The sequence below is a fragment of the Protobothrops mucrosquamatus genome, unplaced genomic scaffold, assembly GCF_001527695.2.
Source record: "Protobothrops mucrosquamatus isolate PMUCROS unplaced genomic scaffold, P.Mucros_1.0 scaffold567, whole genome shotgun sequence".
Classification (NCBI taxonomy): domain Eukaryota; kingdom Metazoa; phylum Chordata; class Lepidosauria; order Squamata; family Viperidae; genus Protobothrops; species Protobothrops mucrosquamatus.
Window position 1 is genome coordinate 228820 of NW_015386870.1, and position 19966 is coordinate 248785.

The window sequence follows — 19966 nt, forward strand, 5'->3', positions numbered from 1 at the left end:
CAATGGGTCCTATCAGCACCTATTTTTGGACTGAAATTGTTACCCTACTAAGAAAAGCCTGGTGTTTTTCCAACCTTGTAATAGTCCAACGATCAGAGTACTAGGCAGAGAGTTAGGACCTTCAATGAACAAAACTACTAAATTCAGCATCCCACCAATCTTTTTGGGAGGAAAAAAAATCAGCAGAAGTCTCAGTCTGCTCTGTTCTCCATTCTCTAGAGAGAGACACAAAATGCTAGGCAGAATGGCAGTTTTTTGTCTTAGAAGTGATGAAAACATGCCAGTGCCAGTTAAAGCGATAGGACGATAAAGAACAGAGAGTCCATTGCTGGGGAAGGCGGTAGAGAAAAAAAGAAGGTTCTACGGAGGGGAAAATGGAGTGAACCTTGGGATAAAGTGCCTAGGAATGTATGTAGGTCCCCTAGAGAACATCTTGCCAGTCCTGGTGGTATGTCAGATGGATGACATATGTCAAAAGGGAGAGGCAGCAGTGTGCTCACACACATACCATGGATGGATGATACACGGTGATGTCCATCAGATTCCTGACACTTGTTTGAGAGTTAAATCTGAGAACAGATGAGCAGATGGTTCATCTCTGTACAAGCTTACTCTCCCCCATACACTCTGCTGTGGAATAGCAGAGGTCAAAGAATGTGTGAATTGCCCTAATTATGCCAAATGTTACCACTGCAGCAAATGCCCACAACCTCAAGGAGAATAAGATGTCTTCTAAATGGAGACTAAGGATTCTTAGCATTAAAGAAAGTCCAAAACCATTTTTTAACTTAAGCAACTGGAATGCAAATTAGGACTTTGGACCTATCATAACTTATTTAATTTGGGATGGGAAGGAAAAGCAGAAGAAAACTTGTATTACGCATTTTAACTTACAGGGCATTTTTGAATGATAAAGGAAAAAAAGCCAGTATCTTAGTAACCATCAGTAAACAGGCTATGGGATAGCATTCTCTGTTAACAACACCGTGGTTCTTCTCTTATCGGAATGTTTTATTCCAGGGACTTGAAGATGCCATGTATTTTGAAAACTAATATAACAAGGAGAAGAACAGACAATACTAATTCAGATTGTCTAGATAGCTGTTCAGGATTTCAGGCTGATTTTTTTTTCTAGCCCTCCTTGAATATGATAGCCTAAGGATTTCTGTAAACAATATTCTGCTACCCAAATAAGTCTCTTCCCATTCACGGTGGTTATATAGGCCTGATTTCTGCCAAGTTTCAATTAAAGGATAACATCTTTCTTGGCAATATTTCAAAAGTGCTCTGGCATCCAATTAATGGATAACAGCTCCCTCCGGCTCTCCAAATCCAACTAAATTCAGCCCAGGAATCCATACCTGTAGTATTCATAATTTTGCTCTATTGCTCTGTAGGATTTTTGTGTGTACACAGGTTGTCCTCAACTTAAAACTGGTCTCTCAGTAACTATTCAAATTTAGGACGCACCCTTCCCCCAAAAGGGACTTACAATCCAGTTCCAATGGCCAGCCCCCCCATCAGTCACATGACAACATTTTTGATGTTTGGCAACTAGCCCACATTTACAGCTTGTTTGTAGTGTCCCGCGATTACATGACTGCCATTTACAATGTTGTTGTTGTTTTGCTGAAAACCAGTGTTTATTTCTAGTTTTGGGCAAATTTTCGCCCCATAGTGAACAGATTTGAAAAAAAAAGGTCCTAAAATAGGATCAGTCACCTGATGGCTCACTTTGTGATGATCACAACTTACGATTGTAATTGGCAAACTCCATTATGCAAGAAAACTTGCTGTGACAAGCAGCTGTCTTTCAACAGACACATCCAACGGTTTTAGGCAACTTCTGGAAAGGAACCTTAGGATCCCGTAGATTTAGGGCCTTCTGTATATTGTAAAACATACCAGAGATTCAGGACAAAGCCATAGCTAAATTATTATAACATTCCTTATCCATGAACATATAATCCGAAAGCAATGCAAGATAGAAGCCAAGATCAGTCCGGTATCTAAGCCAAGAATTAAGAAACAAGCTAGAGTGATTTTAGGACAACAAAGATTTGTCTAATGAACAGCACTATAAATTTAAGCACAGGGAGCCAGGATATATCAGGGAAGGGCAGCTTTTTCAGGTCTCTGATTGTCCCATTCTAAAATGTACTCCTGAAATTTCACGTGAAAATGCCGAATACCTTGTGAAGTTTCACGTAAGATTTTTTAAAATGTGGGTAAATCTGATAAATAAATCAACAAACCAACCAAGATAAGAACAGTTGGTTCAAGTACGGAATGACTGGAATCAAGGGATTATTACATTAAGCTCTTGGGACTTGAAAGTTCCCAAGTATCCCATAATCACAAGATGCCCTTTGCTTTAGGAATGCATTCCATTCTCTAGGACTTGCGCAATGGTTTCTAGGATTCAGAGGCACCCTAATCTCTTGATTTAACTCTATTGTGAGGCTCGCTGCTGAAAATGGCTCACATCCAAAGCCTCCAACTTCAGGGTCTAGATCTGACAGGCTCATCTCAGGCTACCTTCTTGTCCTGCAATAAGGAGTCAACTGAAAGGGTCATGACATATGGCTTGAGAGACCTTCTGTCTTATGTGCATAGGACAAGTCTGATTAAACCACAGTTTTTGTGTCTAACACAGTCTAACTTATTGAATGAGAACTGTAGGAGATGACTAGGCTGATCTGGAGGGAGGAGTAAAATAGATCATCAGTCTTGAGTCCTTTCGTACCCACAAGAGATCTAAGTTCAGCCTTCCTTGAATTCTGTTGACTCTTATCTACCACCCATTTGCTTTGGTCATTAGTAGTTCAGATTCTTGTAGAGAGCATCAGCATACAATGAACTTATATTTATTTTGAACTGCCTGGGCTCCTGATTTCCTGCGCTTCTTGACAAGAACTGCAAATAAATGAAGCTGTAATTTGGGAGGGTGGGAGAGAGAGAAAAAGAAAAGATATATCAACCCTCTGCGAGAATTTAGTTAGTGTTGCTATTCCTTCAAGCAGCTGTTCAGACAGGGATGGTGCCTAACTACATGATAACAGATAATGTCTCTGCTCTACTCTAGAGAGTCCCAAAAAAACCAGAAAGAGCATAGCAAACAAAGCTTAATGGCTCCTAGTTCAGGGTCTCATCCCTTGAGACATAAAGACAGATGTGTTTGTAGTACTTTGGGACTAAACTAACATTTCTAGCATTTAACAGAATAGCAGCTTAGACATCAGCCAACCGGCTTCTTAACCTCCTCTTATCCCATCCACAGTAAGGAATTGCAGGCTGTTTTTTTCAAGGAAGTATAGCTAACACTTCAAAGAGAATCTTTCCAAACTTTCTGGGACACTGAAAACCCATTCCATTTGGTTTTAGATTTGAAAAAGGTAGAACTTTTGAATCTTCCAAGATCGAATTACTTAATTAACGTGTACACCACACATTCTTGAAGGTTCTAAGTGGCTAACTGCGTAAGAAAGTGCCATTAAAACAAACATGTCAGTCCACCCATAAAATAAATGGAATATCCAATAATCTCAAAATAGTGCTTTAAAAAAAATAGAATTGCAACATAACTGTAATCACTTCTAAAAACATCAAGGAGAGAGACCGTTTGATGTAGTGGTTAAGGCACTAGGCTAGAAAGTGTGAAGCCATGAGTTCTAATCCTGTCTTAGGCACAAAGCCATCTGGGTGACTTTGGACTAGTCAGTCTTTCCTAGCCCTAAAAGGCAAGCAATGGCAAAGCACTTCTGAAAATGCTGCCTAGCAAACTACAGGGACTTGTCCAGGCAGGCACCAGGAGTCAACACTGAAGGAATAACAACAACAACAGCGCGATTACGGATGAAATGTGTAACAGTGATACCCATTGTCATCGGGGCACTGGGAACTATGTCCAAAAACTTTGCAAAATACATCAAGAAACTGCAGCTTCCTGCAATAACTCCAGCAATGTTACAAAAAAACTGCGCTACTTGGAACATCTTATATTTTAAGGAGGTACCTGGTTGACACCTAGGATGATGGTAGGAACCCGTGTCAACCATCAGCGCCAGCCAATTTGAATGTTCAGTTGACTGAGGTTCATGTTTAATGAATAAAAGATAATAATAATAATAATAATAATAATAATAATAATAATAATAATAATAATAATAATAATAATAATAATAATAATAATAATAATAATAATAGACAGAAAAAGCAATAAGTACCATTAACAAATGAAATTTCCCTCCCAAAGGAAAGATGATCCTTATGTATAGCCAGATATTCTCTTTTCTAGAAAGCAGCATGGTCCACTAATTTATCTGAGTCTAATTGCTCTCCTGGGATGGGAGAGACTAGGTCAAGCAATCTTACAATCTAAAGCAGGGATCTCCAAACTTGGCAACTTTTAAGACTTGTGGACTTCAACTCCCAGAATTCCCCAGCCAGCCCTTGCTAGAGAAGATTCATATCAGGATTCGTCTACTACAGTACTGCAAACAGGACTTGTACAAACAGCTTCAAGCAATAAAAAAAAAAGCCGGGAGGGGGAGTATTGGATTGAAGGGGTCCCCAAGATTTAGGGTATGCGGGTATTCAAATAAGGGGTCACCCACATACCTCAGAGCAAAATGAGAGGAAAGGGAAACAGCCACATAAAGCCAGGCCAGAAAAACAAACCGTCAGCTGGTGAGCAAGCTTCACCCTTGCGTGCATGTTTTGGCTTCACAGAAGCTTTAATTCTTTTATTGTGCATTAGTATATCTCATAATGCTCAGATCATTTGGAAACAGCCATCCATGTAATGTGTAGAAATTGGCATTGTTGTCTATTCACCATAAAACACAAGACAGAAAATATAGAAAACTACCCCTTTATTAGTCTGCTTTCAATATCTTATTTCAGCATCAGCTGCTCACTCCCCCAACGCTGCTGGGTCAGAAGAAATATTCTTCCAACTCACATCTTTGCCCACTGACTCAAATTCTTCCAACTTTTTTTCTTTTTGAGACAGGGGTGTGTTTGTGCAGATTTAGAACAACAGCCAGCAGCCTTGGTTTCTCCTCTACAAAAAAAAAACAACAGAATGAGCAACAGAGCAACAGAATGACTGTTCTGCTTTGACCAACAGGAAAGGGAGAACATGCAAAAAGGGAGGAGAGACCAGAAAAGCTGCTCAAATTGGAGCATTAATTAATTGAGGCTTTTGTTCAATTCCTCAACAAGCATTTAAGAAGGGCGCTGGGTTACGGGGAGACTGAGATCGCACTGACACAGCAGTTTGGTGCAAGGCAGCCCAACGTTCAGAGAAGGAACTGTTTGCTTCACGAGGCAGTATCTAGTTTGCCCGTCACAATATTAGCAGCTCTGCAGCAGCTGCTGCCAGCCAAAACAGCACAGTATCCAGATGCACGAGTCTATAAAGATCCGTCAATTGGTCTATCAGAGATGGGGAGACAAGAGTAGATATTCCACTGGGACAGTCAGGCCATCTGAAGCAGCAACGTTTGACTAATCTCCATTCCACATAACAAGCAGAGAAATAGCTATGCAAAATGTATGAGGGCCCCTGCAGTGGTCTGAAGCTGGTTATTATTATTATTATTATTATTATTATTACTTACTATTTATTTGGATTGATTAGCTGCCCAACCCCATCGGACTCTGGGGAGATTCTGAATTCTGGGTAGGAGAAAAGTTGAAAGCATGGGGAACAGGGGACATTGGGGGGGGGAATTACCTAGTTCTGTCACTCGCCTAATATGCTAAGCTGGGAAATATCACAGTTATGGATCAGTGGTACAGCAAGTAGTTTTCTGTGCAAAATATAGCAGGATTAGTTCTTCAGGTAAGCCCAGGAAAAAATTCTTGGACTGGAAATTGAATTCAGGTAAGCCCAGGAAAGATTATTGAACTGGAAATTGAATTCAAACCACTGTCAGTCAGTGTAGCAATCGCACTTAGACTTATATACCGCTTCATAGTACTTTACAGCACTCTCTAAGAGGTTTACAGAGTCAGCCTATTGCCCCAACAATCTGGGTCCTCATTTACTCACCTCAGAAGGAAGGAAGGCTGAATCAACCCTCAGCCTGTCAGGATTGAACTCCTGGCAGTGTGCAGAGCTAGCTTGCAATACTGCACTTTAATCACTGCACCACCATGGTGTAGACTAGACCATGCCAGAAGGAAAGAACTGCTCATTGAAATACAATTCATCTCACTTATCACTCAACATTCCTTACTTGGGACCATTGGTTCATGTTATCTACGGGTTTCATCTTGTCCACTGTCCAATAGTCTACGCGAGCAACAGTCTACCACACAGAAACATATGCTGCCATCAACAAATATGGAATCAGCAGATTATAAAAAGAGAAGGATTTTCATGCTGGCCATAAAGCTGCACCTTGTTGGCAAAAGCAAAGTCCAAGAGCAAGCAGAAGTTCAACAACATAAGAGACAACTGGTTAAGTCAAGCCAACAGAGTGTGCAGCTGGCACATATTGTTTTCAACAACTAGGCAATCAGAGCTCAGTTTGATAGGCTTAAGATTTCAATATCCTGTCTAACACTGAATTTTAGTCCACAGAGCACTTTGCAGTTCTTCCTAAGGAGAAGTATTCACCAGGGTCTTACTTATGAGTAATCCCTATTAACAAAGAGTTGGCTTTGAGGATGACCTTCAGTAGTATAGGCAATGGTTAAACCAGCATGTTTTTACCATTAAGTCTTTTTTTCCCCAATCTGAAGAAATAGAATGGAAAGGAGATCTTACCTAAGCTTTCTCTGAATGTCTAGAAGCAACTAGCAGCTCAATGTCTATTACTATTGCTGTTCTACCACTAGAACAATGGTAGTCAAGGCCACCTTTAATCTTGTTGAGGCATTAAAGGCCGTAACACAGATATGGCTACTTCACTCATGAAAATGGAACAGGGTTTGACCATATTTTGGGGTATCCATTTTAAATGGTGACCTGTTTCAGGACTTAAAATGAGTTTCACTTTCAAACGAATGGGAAAGTAGCATTTTTCTCCCCACAATTATGACCTGAGGACATTCATAAGGCCACAAAATAAGGCACAGAGCCTTATACATCCTGGAATTGCAGAGTGCCCACTTCCAAAGTGTTCTTTGAATGGCTTTGCAGCACCAATACAAACGATCTCCTAATTGGTGACCAAATGCTCAACTTTTCTCCACGGAGATCAAAATGGCATGCATCTTCAGAACAGTCCCGAAAGTTGCTTAAGATGAGGAAAAGTAAGATGCATGTCACCTAAAAGAACTTCATGGCTGAGTGGAGATCTAGCACAGCCTCTAACCACTATGCCACAAAAATTACAGAAAGGAGACAGAGCCAGAAAAACATTAAGAGTACAGAGAAGAGCAACAAAGATGATCAGAAGACTGGAGGCTAAAACATACAAAGAACGGTTGCTGGAATTGGGTATGTCTAGTTTAAGGAAGAGAAGGACTAGGGGTGATACGATAGCAGTGTTCCAATATCTCAGGGGCTGCCACAAAGAAGAGGGAGTCAAGCTATTCTCCAAAGCACCTGAAGGCAGGACAAGAAGCAACAGATGGAAACTAACCAAGGAGAGAAGCAACCTAGAACTAAGGAGAAATTTCCTGACAGTTAAACAATTAACCAGTGGAACAACCTGCCTCCAGAAGCGGTGAATGCTCCAACACTGGAAGTTTTTAAGAAGAGACTGGACAGCCATTTGTCTGAAATGGCATAGGGTTTCCTGCCTGAGCAGGGGTTGGACTAGAAGACCTCTAAGGCACCTTCCATCATCATCATCATCATCATCATCATCATCATCATTTCAACTTTCATGTTTGTCATTAACTCTTTAAGTAGCTTGAAGCTACATCTTTTTAGTCCTAGTCACCCATCTCTTCCATTTCTCTAACAGAGATTGTTGTAAGGATTACAAGATAACACTTGGTCTGTTATTTGATCTCTTCTAAATAGCTATATAAATTAAATGCCTTTATTACATTGAATGTGCTGAGGCAGCAGCAGCAGCCACTGCAAATCCTTTGCTTGGAAAATGTTAATCTATCACTCAGTGTCAAAAGGAACAGGGTTTTGCATGTAAATGTCTAAGATTTAATTTCTGGAGCTTGAGCAGTTATTTATTTTTAAATGTTGGGTTTGGGAGTGAACCTTGGAAAGCAGTTGCAAGTTAACATAAGTCATCCTTCCTGACATGGTTATTTCCAGAAGTGATAAACTAAATTCCCAGAAATCCCAAAGTGAAATAGTGATAGATGAATGGTACAAAATGTATTTTCCCCTGTTTCTGGGAATATGAAGTATCCAAGATCACGATCCAAACAAATGACAACACAGAAAGATGCCTTACAATGTGCCTAAATCACTGCATAGTAACACAAACATGCAATGTAACACAAACACTACATTGACTGAATATAAATAGGTATTCATCAATTCCCCAACTATTCCCAATCTACTTCCATTCACATCTTCATTTTTATAGCCAATCCATCTGCAACCTGCTACTTCAAGAATGTTTTAAAAATTGGGGGCAAAATTACAAAACAACAGCAACACACACAAACTACAGACCCACATTTAAAGGACAAGCTTTGGCCTTCATGCTCCTTACAAGTGATGGGCATTGAAGACTCATCCTAACAATTCTAGATATTCTAAGGCCAATATTGGCCAGATCAAAATTGGGCACCTTTATGCTGTGTTTTACATTATTTTTCCCCCGACACTTGTTCTCTGAAACTGCAAAAATCTCAGTTAATTTCATGAGATAATCTTAGAAGATTTCTACATTTCCGTCCAGGATTTTAACTTTTTTTAAAAATATCCTATTTTCCAAAGTGAGGAAGCCTTTGACACCACCAACGGCTATCTGGGATGTTATGTTTAATGCCACTATCTGGCATAATGGTTTCCTAAGTTCTGCAGTTTACTCCTGGGCTAAAAAAATCTTTTATCTTCTTCACTAGTATCCATCACTGTTTGTGGACATTATTCTGTGGGTTGACGCAGGCCAAGAGTGTGTTCTTTATTTATTCAATCTTCACAATGAAAGTTGGAATCCATCCTGATTGGAATGAAAAAGCTCAATTTCCATCTCTAGAGTCTTCCAAAATATATATTTTTTTAAGCATCAGAGTCCAAACAGATATCTTTAGAGCAATGATAGTATCCATTATTTCCCTTTTCCTTTTCTTGTTTGGATGCATCTAAGCCTCCCAGAGCATTTTTTTTTTCCTCAGAGGCGGCTGATTGCTTCAAAGAGACACAGTTAATGAAATTAAAAGCCCCTGGTGGTGCTTAAACAGACACTCTGTTGTGTCACAATAAACCAGCTAGTGTAACTCCCATCTTTGTCTGACAAGGTAAGCTTCTCAGGCCATTTCAGAGGGGAAGCCCCGAGAAGGACACCCTCTGGCTACTGTCCAGCCCTTTCAGCCTCTCCTCTGGACTGTCTCAACTCATTGGGCTTCAATATAGCACTGATGAAAAGGGCATTCTCTGATCGGCTGCCCATCAACCAGCCAAGATACTTTTTACAGCAGCTGTGTTCTACCAGTTCAATTTGGCAGAAGAGGATTGGCTTCAGACATTTCTACCAAGGGAGAAAAGAATTCTCTCCTCCCACCCAGGAAATACTAAGGGGTGTAGTGTCCTGTTGTATGGAGAGAGAGAGAGAGAGAGAGAGAGAGAGAGAGAGAGAGAGAGAGAGAGAGAGAGAGAGAGAGAGAGAGGAGAGAGAGAGAGAGAGAGAGAGAGAGAGAGAGAAGAGAGAGGAGGAGAGAGAGGAGAGAGAAGAGAGAGAGAAGAGAGAAGAGAAGAGAAGAGAAGAGAAGAGAAGAGAAGAGAAGAGAAGAGAAGAGAAGAGAAGAGAAGAGAAGAGAAGAGGAGAGGAGAGGAGAGGAGAGGAGAAGAGAAGAATGTTCTGTCTATTTTGGTCCAATCACTCTCCAGGAGCCTTCAGCCAACCTGGCTTCCCATCCTTCAATTAAATCCCAAGGAAAGACACCCAAAAGGAATTTTTTTCATGAATCTTCTTGTTTAAAAATAAAAAAATAAAAAAAAACCAAAGAACGTGGACATCCAAGGAGGCTACAGGGAGGATGAAACAATAGGTCACAGAAAACACACCAAGGAAGTCAGCTCAAAACCTCATCCAGAGAAACTCCCCCCAAAAAATCTTCAAGCACTCGGGAGAATAGAAGAGCAAAACAGGAACCCTTCTTATCTTAAGGAAAGACAATGGGAAATAGCAAGGCAGATTTTGTCCCCGACATTAGAACGAGCAGCGAAAGGAATGGTCACTGCACACCAGCAGATTGCTTGAAGGCGAAAGAAACAGCCCCATTAAAATGGTCGGGGTGACTCCAGTCCAGAGAGTGAAAGAGGATTCCACTTTGTAGATCTGATTCAATGGGGGGGGGGGAATTGACAGAATTGCCCCATCCGAGCTTTCTCTAAGCCTGCTAGAATCCCAATGATTTGGCATGATCAGCAAGGAGAGGGGGGGGTGTTGTTTTGGGTTCTTGGACCACATGGTTTCTCATCTGCAGCCTCTTGATTATTAAGCAGACCCATTAAGAATTTTACGGTCTTCTTCGGAATAGGATAGAAATGTATTCGATTCCGTGCTTGCACATGCTATGAAAAGAGCCCTGCTATTCAAGCGAAGGGTCGGTTTAGCCAGCACCCTGCTTCCAAATGCAGGTAAATAAAAAGTATCTTGAAAATGTAAAGCAGTAACCAACAGTGGATTTGACAGTTGATGGAATACTTCCCTTGAAGATGGAAGCTTCATTTAGCTGTCGTAGTGGGTAGCCCCAGAGGTTGTGGTTGTCAGAATTCTTCCTAGATTCTACCATGGTTGGTTAATCCCCTTTAAAGAAAAGTCAGATCCTTTTCTGCTTTGTTTTTTAGCCCCCAAATGCAAAAATGTATTTTTGCAGCATCATACTAGCCAGAGAAATATCCAGTGTATCTTTTCTCTTAGCTATTTCAAAAGGCCAAGGTGAGATCACAAGCAGAGTCAGATTTCCAGCTAGGCTAACCACCTCTAATCTTTCCCTGGGGAAAAAAAAATTAAAATCTGTTCTTTTGAAGGGGGATATAAAACATCTTTGCTTCTTTTGGAGTTTGGAGAAGGTCCTCCACCTATTCAACTAACAGCTTGATCAGCGTTTTCAAAGCAATCAAGTTATTTCCTGGATACAAAAGATTCACATAATCATATCTCCCCCAGCAGTTCAGATTATGATATAGACACACAAAATACTAAGAAGACATCGCTTCATTTATAAATGGCGGTGAATTACAGGAGAACAAGAGGGGAAAAGTGAAAATTGGGGAAGATGCCTCTGAAAGATGAGAAGGCCCAGAATCCCCAGGCTGAGAACATCCATGTAGAGGTTTTTTTATTATTTTTTTCCTGATGTTATCTAGAAACCATCCTGTACTGTAAAAATAGGGATGCATCTGGGAACTGAATGCAGGACTAGTTCCAAAGTTGGCTTCTCTGATTCCTTGGGGCGATGAGGAAAAAAAAATGTGGGAAGAAAAACAGCAATAAAAAGAAAGTTACTAAGGGCAGGATGGGTTTAAAAGCAACCACTCTCCCAGTCATCTCTAGCAAGTTAGTATTGTCTCCAACAGACCATGCAGGAAAATATTTGGAAACAGAAATATTCTTCTCTCTCATGCACTCTCTCTCTCTCTCTCTCTCTCTCTCTCTCTTCCCATGCTATCCACCTCTCTAGGGTCTAGTAACTTTTGGGAAGTTATTTGCAAGGCCAAGGGCCAGCTTTTAGGATCTACCCAGCCTAGGAGAAACACAGAGAGCTCATCCTTACACTATTTTAAAATGCCACCTTTTCAACTTCTGTGCACCGTGAAGGTCTCTCTGCCAAACAAGCACACACACAAAAAATATCACATACACATCGGGGCAATTTAGCCCTGAGCTCTGTTAGAGCTGAAAAGCAACCCCCCTCTCCCAAGGATGGAGAAAAAAGGGGAAGGAAACAGCGACCTAAAGTCATCCATCTGTCATCCCCTTCCCCCCAACTCCTTCTATGAAGCGTCTTGTGCCACTGGGATATTTAATTAATAAGAATAACCACCATCCCCTTTCTCATTAGTCATTGCTATCTTTTCCTGCATTTCACCGCCTAATAATAATAATAATAATAATGAGCATCCCACATTCCTCATCCTGAAAACCCCATCCCTGTGGGAGTCCCATGGGTTACTTACACAGGAGTATCATGGGGGTCTCTCTCCCTCCCCCTCCCCCTCCAACCCTCCCCCTCCCCCTGACCCTGCCTCTCCCCACCCAATAAGCCTACTTTGGTTTCTGTCAATGAATGAAGAGGGGTTTTTTTGCCCCATCCACTCCTTGTCTATAAACAAGCATGCGTGTGTATTAGCCCAATGCAGAAAGCCAAGCTGAGAGGTGTTTGGTATGTATGATTCATATTTGCAATCTAGGTTGATAAAACTTGTGAAAAGAGGGAGCGGAATGATGGTTCCTCTCCCTCCCAGCCTCACCACCACCATCATGGGATTTTATGTGGTGTTTCACCCACTGGGATTTCCTAACAAGGCGAAAGGAGGAACTGGGAAGTTGATTTTCCAGATAAAGCAGCAAAACACACCACTAAAAAAAAATATCTCGGGCTTTCAACAGCCCCCAACCTCAGGCCAGCTACTCGGGAATCAAAATATGCACAGCTAAAAGGGAAGAGGAAGAGAAAGAGAGAGGAGCTATGAGAGAAGGGACTGATTCTGGAATCAGACACCCCTTGCAATTAAAATATGTGAGTGTCAGTGTCTGGGTGTCCGTGCTGTGCCTGTGTGTGTGTGTGTGTGTGTAAAATAACTTGAATGTGGATTACTTTATATAGGACAATTATATCCCAAAGGTCATTTTAGGCAGACACAGGCATGAATTTGTGTGTGTCCCTCTCTCTTTCTCTCTCTGGGCATATATATCTGCAGTGTTAATAGGGTCGTGTGTGTTTTTTTCTTTTAAAAAAAAAGCATCAACAAGGACAGAGAGACTTCAGTATAAAAGGAAGGGGTGGGAGAAAAACTCCTGTTATCCTGGAGAGAGAGAGAGAGAGAGAGAGAGAGAGAGAGAGAGAGAGAGAGAGAGAGAGAGAGAGAAAACACATATTCTCACAGATTCTTCTTTGCACACAGTTTAAAGCAAGCTCGAGATTGTCGGCGACTGAAAGATCCGGTTCTCCGCCACACAAAACGCTTACAAGCCCCTCTCCCAATTGCCCTCGAGGTTGCTGGCAAAACCCCTTTCTCGACTCCAGGGCCCTTTCGTGCTTTTTTTTTTTTTTTTTTTTTTTTTGCAAACTGTTGCTTTTTTTTTTTTTTGCCCATGGAGGGAGGCTCCCAGGATTTGCGGGGGAGGAGGGGAAAGGATGCTAAATCTGCATTCAGCGACACGCAGAGGTCCCACCGCCTAACCTTCTTCCCCGGCAGGCGAGTCGCGGGACAGAATTGGTGGCCCAGAGGGGCGTCGGGTACCCCGTCGGGCAGAACCCAAAACCTCCGCTTCTCTTAATCGCACCCCACCCCTGCATTCTCCTTTACAGTCACCGCACATTCGTATTTGGACACACGGGGCGGGGGGGGGGAGGAAGGAAGGAAGGAAGGAAGGAAGGAAGGAAGGAAGGAAGGGGGAGAGAGAGAGAAGGAGAAGGAGAAGAAGAAGGAGAGCCGAGCCGAGGGCGAAGAGAGAGACTTACATCGAAGTGATATTCCTAGAGATATCCGTGATGTTGATGCTGGCGTTTCCATTGGTGGATCCCGAATCTTGCCCCTCCAGGAGAGGGAAGAGGTTGCCATCGTCCGGTTTTTTGCAACTGATGTCGGTCTTGTTGCAAAGGCAGTTGGCAGGGCAACCCAAAACGGAAACCAAGTAGTCCCCCCAAATGCTCCAGAGCCAGAAAACCTTCCAAAAACTACATTTGGTCGGACAAAACGAGACATCCATCTTCAATCGGTGGGGCTTTATTTTCAAAAAACAAAACAAAAAAAAAAGACACACCGAGAGAGGGGGGGGGGAGAGAGAGAAAGAGGAGGAAAGATTGCGAAGAAGAAGAAGGAGGAGGAGGAGAGGAGGAGGAGGGGAAGGAGGGAGGGAGCAGCGTAGAAGGCGAGGGGAAAGAGAGGNTTATTAAATCAAAAAAAAAAAAAAAACCACCCTCAAGCGATCGGAGCAAGAGAAAATCCTGGCGCCGTTGAAACCATGTTGGCCGAGCGGAAAGGCTGTAAATTCCCTCTTACAAGCGCGGTGCGCCAGGCATAGCGGCTGGTGGAGAGATGCGCGCGCGGGAGCGGGGTGTGTGTGTGTCTCTGCTGTGTGTGTGTGTGTGTGTGTGTGGTGGCGTGGGGAGGGGGGGTTGCGCGCGTGTCCCGGTGCCTTGTTGATCCTCCTCTCTCTCTCTCTCTCTCTCGCTGGCTGGCTGGCTGGCTGGCTGCTCTTCCCGAGACTTGTGAAGATCGCAAGGGAAGATTCGCAGCGGCAGGGAGGAGGAGGAGGAGGAGGAGGAAGAGGAGGAGGAGGAGGAAGCGAGGGCGGTCGGGCTGGAGGTGGCGGGTAGGGGGGCTCCTATACTGATGCTCCAAGTCCCCAAGTCCCACCTACTGGGCGGAATGAAAACTGAAACACCTGCAGGAAAAGGAAAAAATAAAAAGCACCGGGCAGTGGCTGGGAGAGAGAGAGAGAGAGAATCACGAAGGCGGCCCGGCTGGCCCTTCCTGCCTTCCCACGCCCAGCAGTGCTGCAGAAGTGAACCGGCCAGGTTGTGACTGTGGGCGGTTGATCACAGCCGCGGTCCCCACACACACACACACACACACCGCCGTTGGCACTCGTGACTCCGGCTCGGCGCGTTTGGCGATGGCTTTGGCAAGGACCGGGATGCAGCGTTTCCCCCCCCCCCCCCGTCTCTGGGCACGGTGGAGATGAGTTTTTTTGGGGGGGGTCTTCCAGCTTCGGCTTTCTGGTTGTTTCGGAAGTTGTGGGTGGGCTCCTCGGACCGATCGGTGGGTCAAGACCGAGGGAAGGCGGCGGTCCGCCAAAGCGGGCGCCTCCGTCCTTCCTCTTCCGCAGAAACGCGCGTGGGCTGCGGACGCCGCGGTGCGGGGCCCCTGATGTTCCCCCCCCTACTACAGAACAGCAGGGTCCCCTGACGTGGGAACGAGCCCGCCTCGTTGGGGGTCCAGCTAAGGTTTACTTCCAAGTAAACGTCAGAAAGGATCGGCCAGGTGCGCGTGGGGAAAAAGGATCCCCCGTCGGGATCGCCACCCATGAGAGAAAGGGAGCTCGTCTGTTGCTAGATCTAATGCCTTTCTCCAGAACACCCCTTCCTCGTAATCCCCCCATCCTTTCTTTTTTTCCCCTTCCTTCCTTCCTTCCTTCCTTCCTTCCTTCCTTCCTTCCTTCCTTCCTTCCTTCTTCCTTCCTTTCCTTTCCTTTCCTTTCCTTCCTTCCTTCCTTCCTTCCTTCCTTTTTTTCTTTTTACTGTAAGTTCTGCAATTTGACAGAAAACAATCCCTGGTACATAATCCGGGAAGAATTGACGAATAGAAAACAAACTAAAAAAAAAAAAAAGTCGCGAGTGTATTGGTCCCAGATTTTTAAAAAATAAAAAATAAAAAAACATCACCGGGTATTATTTTTACCAAGATCGTCCAGCTTCCGAACAGAAGAAATAAACCGACAGAAAACATCGAAGGAAGACATATGGGGGGTGGGGTGGGGGAGGACGGGGTGGGGGAGGAAAAAACTACGGCCGGGGAGAAGTTGAGACATAAAAACCCGGGTGGAACCAGTTTGCGAGATGGGAGGAATCTCTCTCCCTGTATCTTTGAACGGGGGATCTGCGCAAGTAACGGTTTATTTATTTTTATTTATTTATTACTTTAATTTATACCCCGCCCTTCTCCCGAGGGACTCAGGGCGGCTCACAGGTAAATAAAAACAATACTATACAATAAATATCTAAAAGCCAAATTAAAATATATATTAAACAACCTGTATTAGAAAAATTATAAAATCCCTTTAAAATCCCTATAAAATCCCCCCCCTAGGCCAATCCCGCTTGATGGAAAAGCCATGTCTTGAGGGCACGGCGGAAGGAGGGGAGATCCGGAATAATCCGGATCCCCAGATAGGGGATGAAAGAGAAGGCAAGCAGGGAGTAAGGGTGCTCTGGAAAGGGCTGATCTCCAAAACAGATCGGGAGATTGTGTGTGTGTGTGTGTGTGTGTGTGTAGTGTGTTACCAAAAGCTGGAGTGAATTAAGATTCAAGGTGCATTTTGGGGGGCAGGCAAAAACCCAGGCAGATCAGAGCCCTGTCTAATTTGCTTTGCATCTCTATCGTGTGTGTGTGTGTGTGTGTGTGTGTGTGTGTTCCATCCTGCTTTTTTCCCCTCCTCCTCCTCCATCTCTTTTAATAGTCTCTTGTTTCTGCTCCTTTGCACACACAGACGCAAGATTGATCAACGATCAGACTTGTACTCTTCAGCTTTAGGACAAGGGATTTTACAGGTGTACCCTCCCTTTAAAGATTTCGGATTTTTTATTATTATTTTTTTTGCAAACCCTGGAAAAGAATTGCTACATCCCCACAGGGGAAATGCAAGGGGTGGGGGTGGGGAGATGGAACTGCATTGGGAAGTATAGCTAAAAAAACCCCACTCTTTTAATAAGGTTTCTACAACCCTACTCCTAAATTATAACCAGCAGCCTATTTCATTTTTGCATCAGAAAAAAATAGTTGTATAAAATTAAGCTTTGCAAGGAAATCCATAATTGACCGTTCTTCTACCAGTGTTTTTTCTGAACATGGTCAACCTTAAATGAGGATGGCTGAGTTCACCCGTCCAATTGTTTATCCATTGACTGATTAACAGACTACTATTGCCCAGGTTGGCAAGGGAGTATGTGAATCTGAAGAAATCCCATTTAGATCAGACCTGTGATTCCACAGAGGCTTCCATTTTAATTCAGAAAACGGATCCCATTCTTGAGTCAGATAGCCAAATCAAATGGTTGAATTGATTTGAGCTTCCAGATCAATTAAAAAAATTAGGACATATGCAGACATGATCTGAATCAATTTGGAGGCAAATCAATCTGCCTTGCCAATACAATCCATAAATCTGACTTGGAGGTTCAATTAAATTACCTTAGAATTGCATCTCTGAACGGAATAATTGAATGGTTCATTCAAAACCCGGCATAAAAACTATGGTTACCAAATCCAGGTCACCCAGTAAAAAACTAACCAAGTAATCCTTATTGCTGCTCGCTGTAATCTCACCAGACAATATTTTTCATGTAGAAATTTCCAGATTTGATTCTTGTCACTTCCAAGTAAGTCTAAGAAAAAACCCTGCCGGAAGCCCTGTGAGACTAATAATACTGCAGCGCATGGATCTGGCCTAGGAAGCTTGCAATATATCTGCCAACTATTTGACAGTCACAATAGACATAAAATAAAAGCAAGGAAAACTGAAACAAGAGAAAGCCTTGGTGTTTGCTTATTATTATGGTTGGTTGCACTGTCAGCCAGATGTTTAGACTGGATTTGGCATTATCCAGTTGTTCGGTCCTTCCCAAGAACCTGAAGTAGGCAGATGTTGTTTGATAGTGTTAACGTTATCATTACAGGATGTAAGCTATTGCAAGTGAAACCTTTTGCAATTGACTGATAGTGAGTTTATCAATGCCAGTGATGTTCAAGTGGTTTTTCTGGATGTTTGGGGATTGCACCCAAGACCCCTATTGCTATAGGTCAGGGGTCCCCAACCCCCAGTCCATGGACTAGTACCAGGCCGCGGCATGCCAGAAACTGGTCCACACAAACAAGCAAAGCCCCATCCGTGGGATGCAGGCAGCACACAAAACTATGCACTCCACCCTCCGGTCCGTGGAAAAACCTCTCTCCACCGAACCGGTCCCTGGTGCCCAAAAGGTCTCTGCTATAGGTAATACCTTTGCTTCCTTTTGTCACTGTTGTTCTATTTTTATTTGTAGGTCTTTGCATTTTGTGATGTCTCTCCAGTTCTTTCTCTCCTGTTTCACTGTCTTCAGGTATCGCAAATGTTCCCTGTGCAGATTTTTTGGTCTTTCTTATCAACAGTTGTTTAAGTCTGGGTTGTTGTGTGGCAGCTGCTTGCCTGTTTGAATTCTAAAGTTCCCAGATCACTTTAACTTCTTCATCTTCTATTACTTTGTCTATTTTGTAGTCCCAACAGTTCTTGCTTGCAGGCAAATGGTATTTCTTGCAGATATTCCAATGCATCGGTTGTTGCTACTTTGTCATGCCGTTGTTGGTAGTCAATCTGTGTGATCGTCTTCCTAACTAGATTTCTTCAGCTTCTTTGCAGAGGCAGCACTTGCTGTCTGATGCTGTCTTCTCAGTTTTGGCTTTGTATTCATTTGTTCTTAAGGCTTGGTCTTGTGCAACCAGAATTAACTCTGCTCAAAATCAACTTTCCTCCTCTTAGTCATCACCAGGTTTTCGTTATCTGCTTTGCCTTCTAGGGTGTTTTTTTTTAATGGCCATATAATACTTTGCCTTGTCATGTCTCTTTTCTGTTTTCAATTGGTCATTCTTCTAGGCACGTTTGGTCTCTTTGATATTCAGCAAGCCTTCATGGTTTACAGGCTCCAGTGCATCTTCTTCACTGTCCTTCAGATATTCTTCCAATGTTCTTTTTTCTTCTTCACCTGTCTGGTGTACTTGCAACATTCCATGCCCACCTATGCTGCTTGGAAAGTAGAATCAATGTTGCTGCGTGGTTGAAGGGCATGATTTAATTTACATTCTTTTTCTGCTGTCTGGGACTTCTAGTTCTGCTTAAATCCAACACACTATTCCAGTTGTGTATCAAATGAATTGAATTGTCCAATTGTTAATTGCCTTCAGGGTATTTCCTCCACTGAGTTTGGACTTTAAGATCTCCTCTCTCGTGATATATTCACTAACAACCTTCTTCTTGACTTCAGTGTGATATTGTTTCTTTACTTGCCAATCTCTGGATGCGAGGAACCTCACATTGCTAGCCCACAATCCTTAGTCAAGTAACTCCACATGACAGGAGTGATAGGATTTGAAGTTCATATATATCTGGAAGACACCAGTTTGGGGGTATAATGATGTCAGCAATTTCAGCAAAAAAACAAAAACAAAGTTAGAATAATTGACAAAAGTAGCTCTGTTGATTTATTGGAAATTACAGGAGGAGGGTAAAAATGACATGAAACTATTTTTCCCCTCAACATGGTGCATTCTGAGTAGAATAGAAAAAAGCAAGTCCCAGAATTCGTAGCTAGAATTATTAATAAAGAATTCTGGGAGATATCACACGATCATACTTAAGAGGTACCAGATTGGGACTGAAGTTATAGGAAATGGTTGGGAAATAACAAGGAATGGAGAAAGAAACAAAGCTGGATTGTCACTTGGTGATTTTCCAAGAGTACATCCAGTCGAGGCTCTGAGAAACAGTATTCAGTACTGTGGACCCCAAACTAGAGGATTATTCTGTGCTGAAGAAATTGCAATGTCATTAAAAAGAGCAAAAGCAAGCATAACTGGTGAGTTGCAGTCATAATCATTAACCAAAATGGAGGGGGGGGGAGGAAATTCTTGAGTAATAGTTAAAATGCTTTAAAAAGACAGGGGGGGGAGGATTCTGGCTTTCATTTTTATTTGGGTCCCTTGAAGTCTGTGAATCAGTTGCTACAGATGGAGGCCAGCTTTCCAAGTGGCCTGTGTCGGCTGGGTCTTTAACAGCGGCTTGATTGGCAGGCATTACTGGATGATCATCCTTAATATTGCCATCCTATAAAAGCTTTTGCTGGTTTCTACTGTAATGATCACATAAACAGGCTTACTTGGTCTTTGGAA

General features: G+C 42.8%; 1 protein-coding gene across 1 annotated transcript in view; it reads right to left on the minus strand.

Moving 5' to 3' along the window:
* Positions 1 to 14033, minus strand: part of NTRK3 (neurotrophic receptor tyrosine kinase 3) — a 217295-nt gene extending 203262 nt beyond the window's left edge. Inside the window, exon 1 of the mRNA XM_029284397.1 lies at positions 13786 to 14033. Within this exon, the coding sequence (XP_029140230.1) occupies positions 13786 to 14033 (248 nt within the window). The remainder of the gene's footprint in view (positions 1 to 13785) is intronic.
* Positions 14034 to 19966: the final 5933 nt, after the last annotated feature.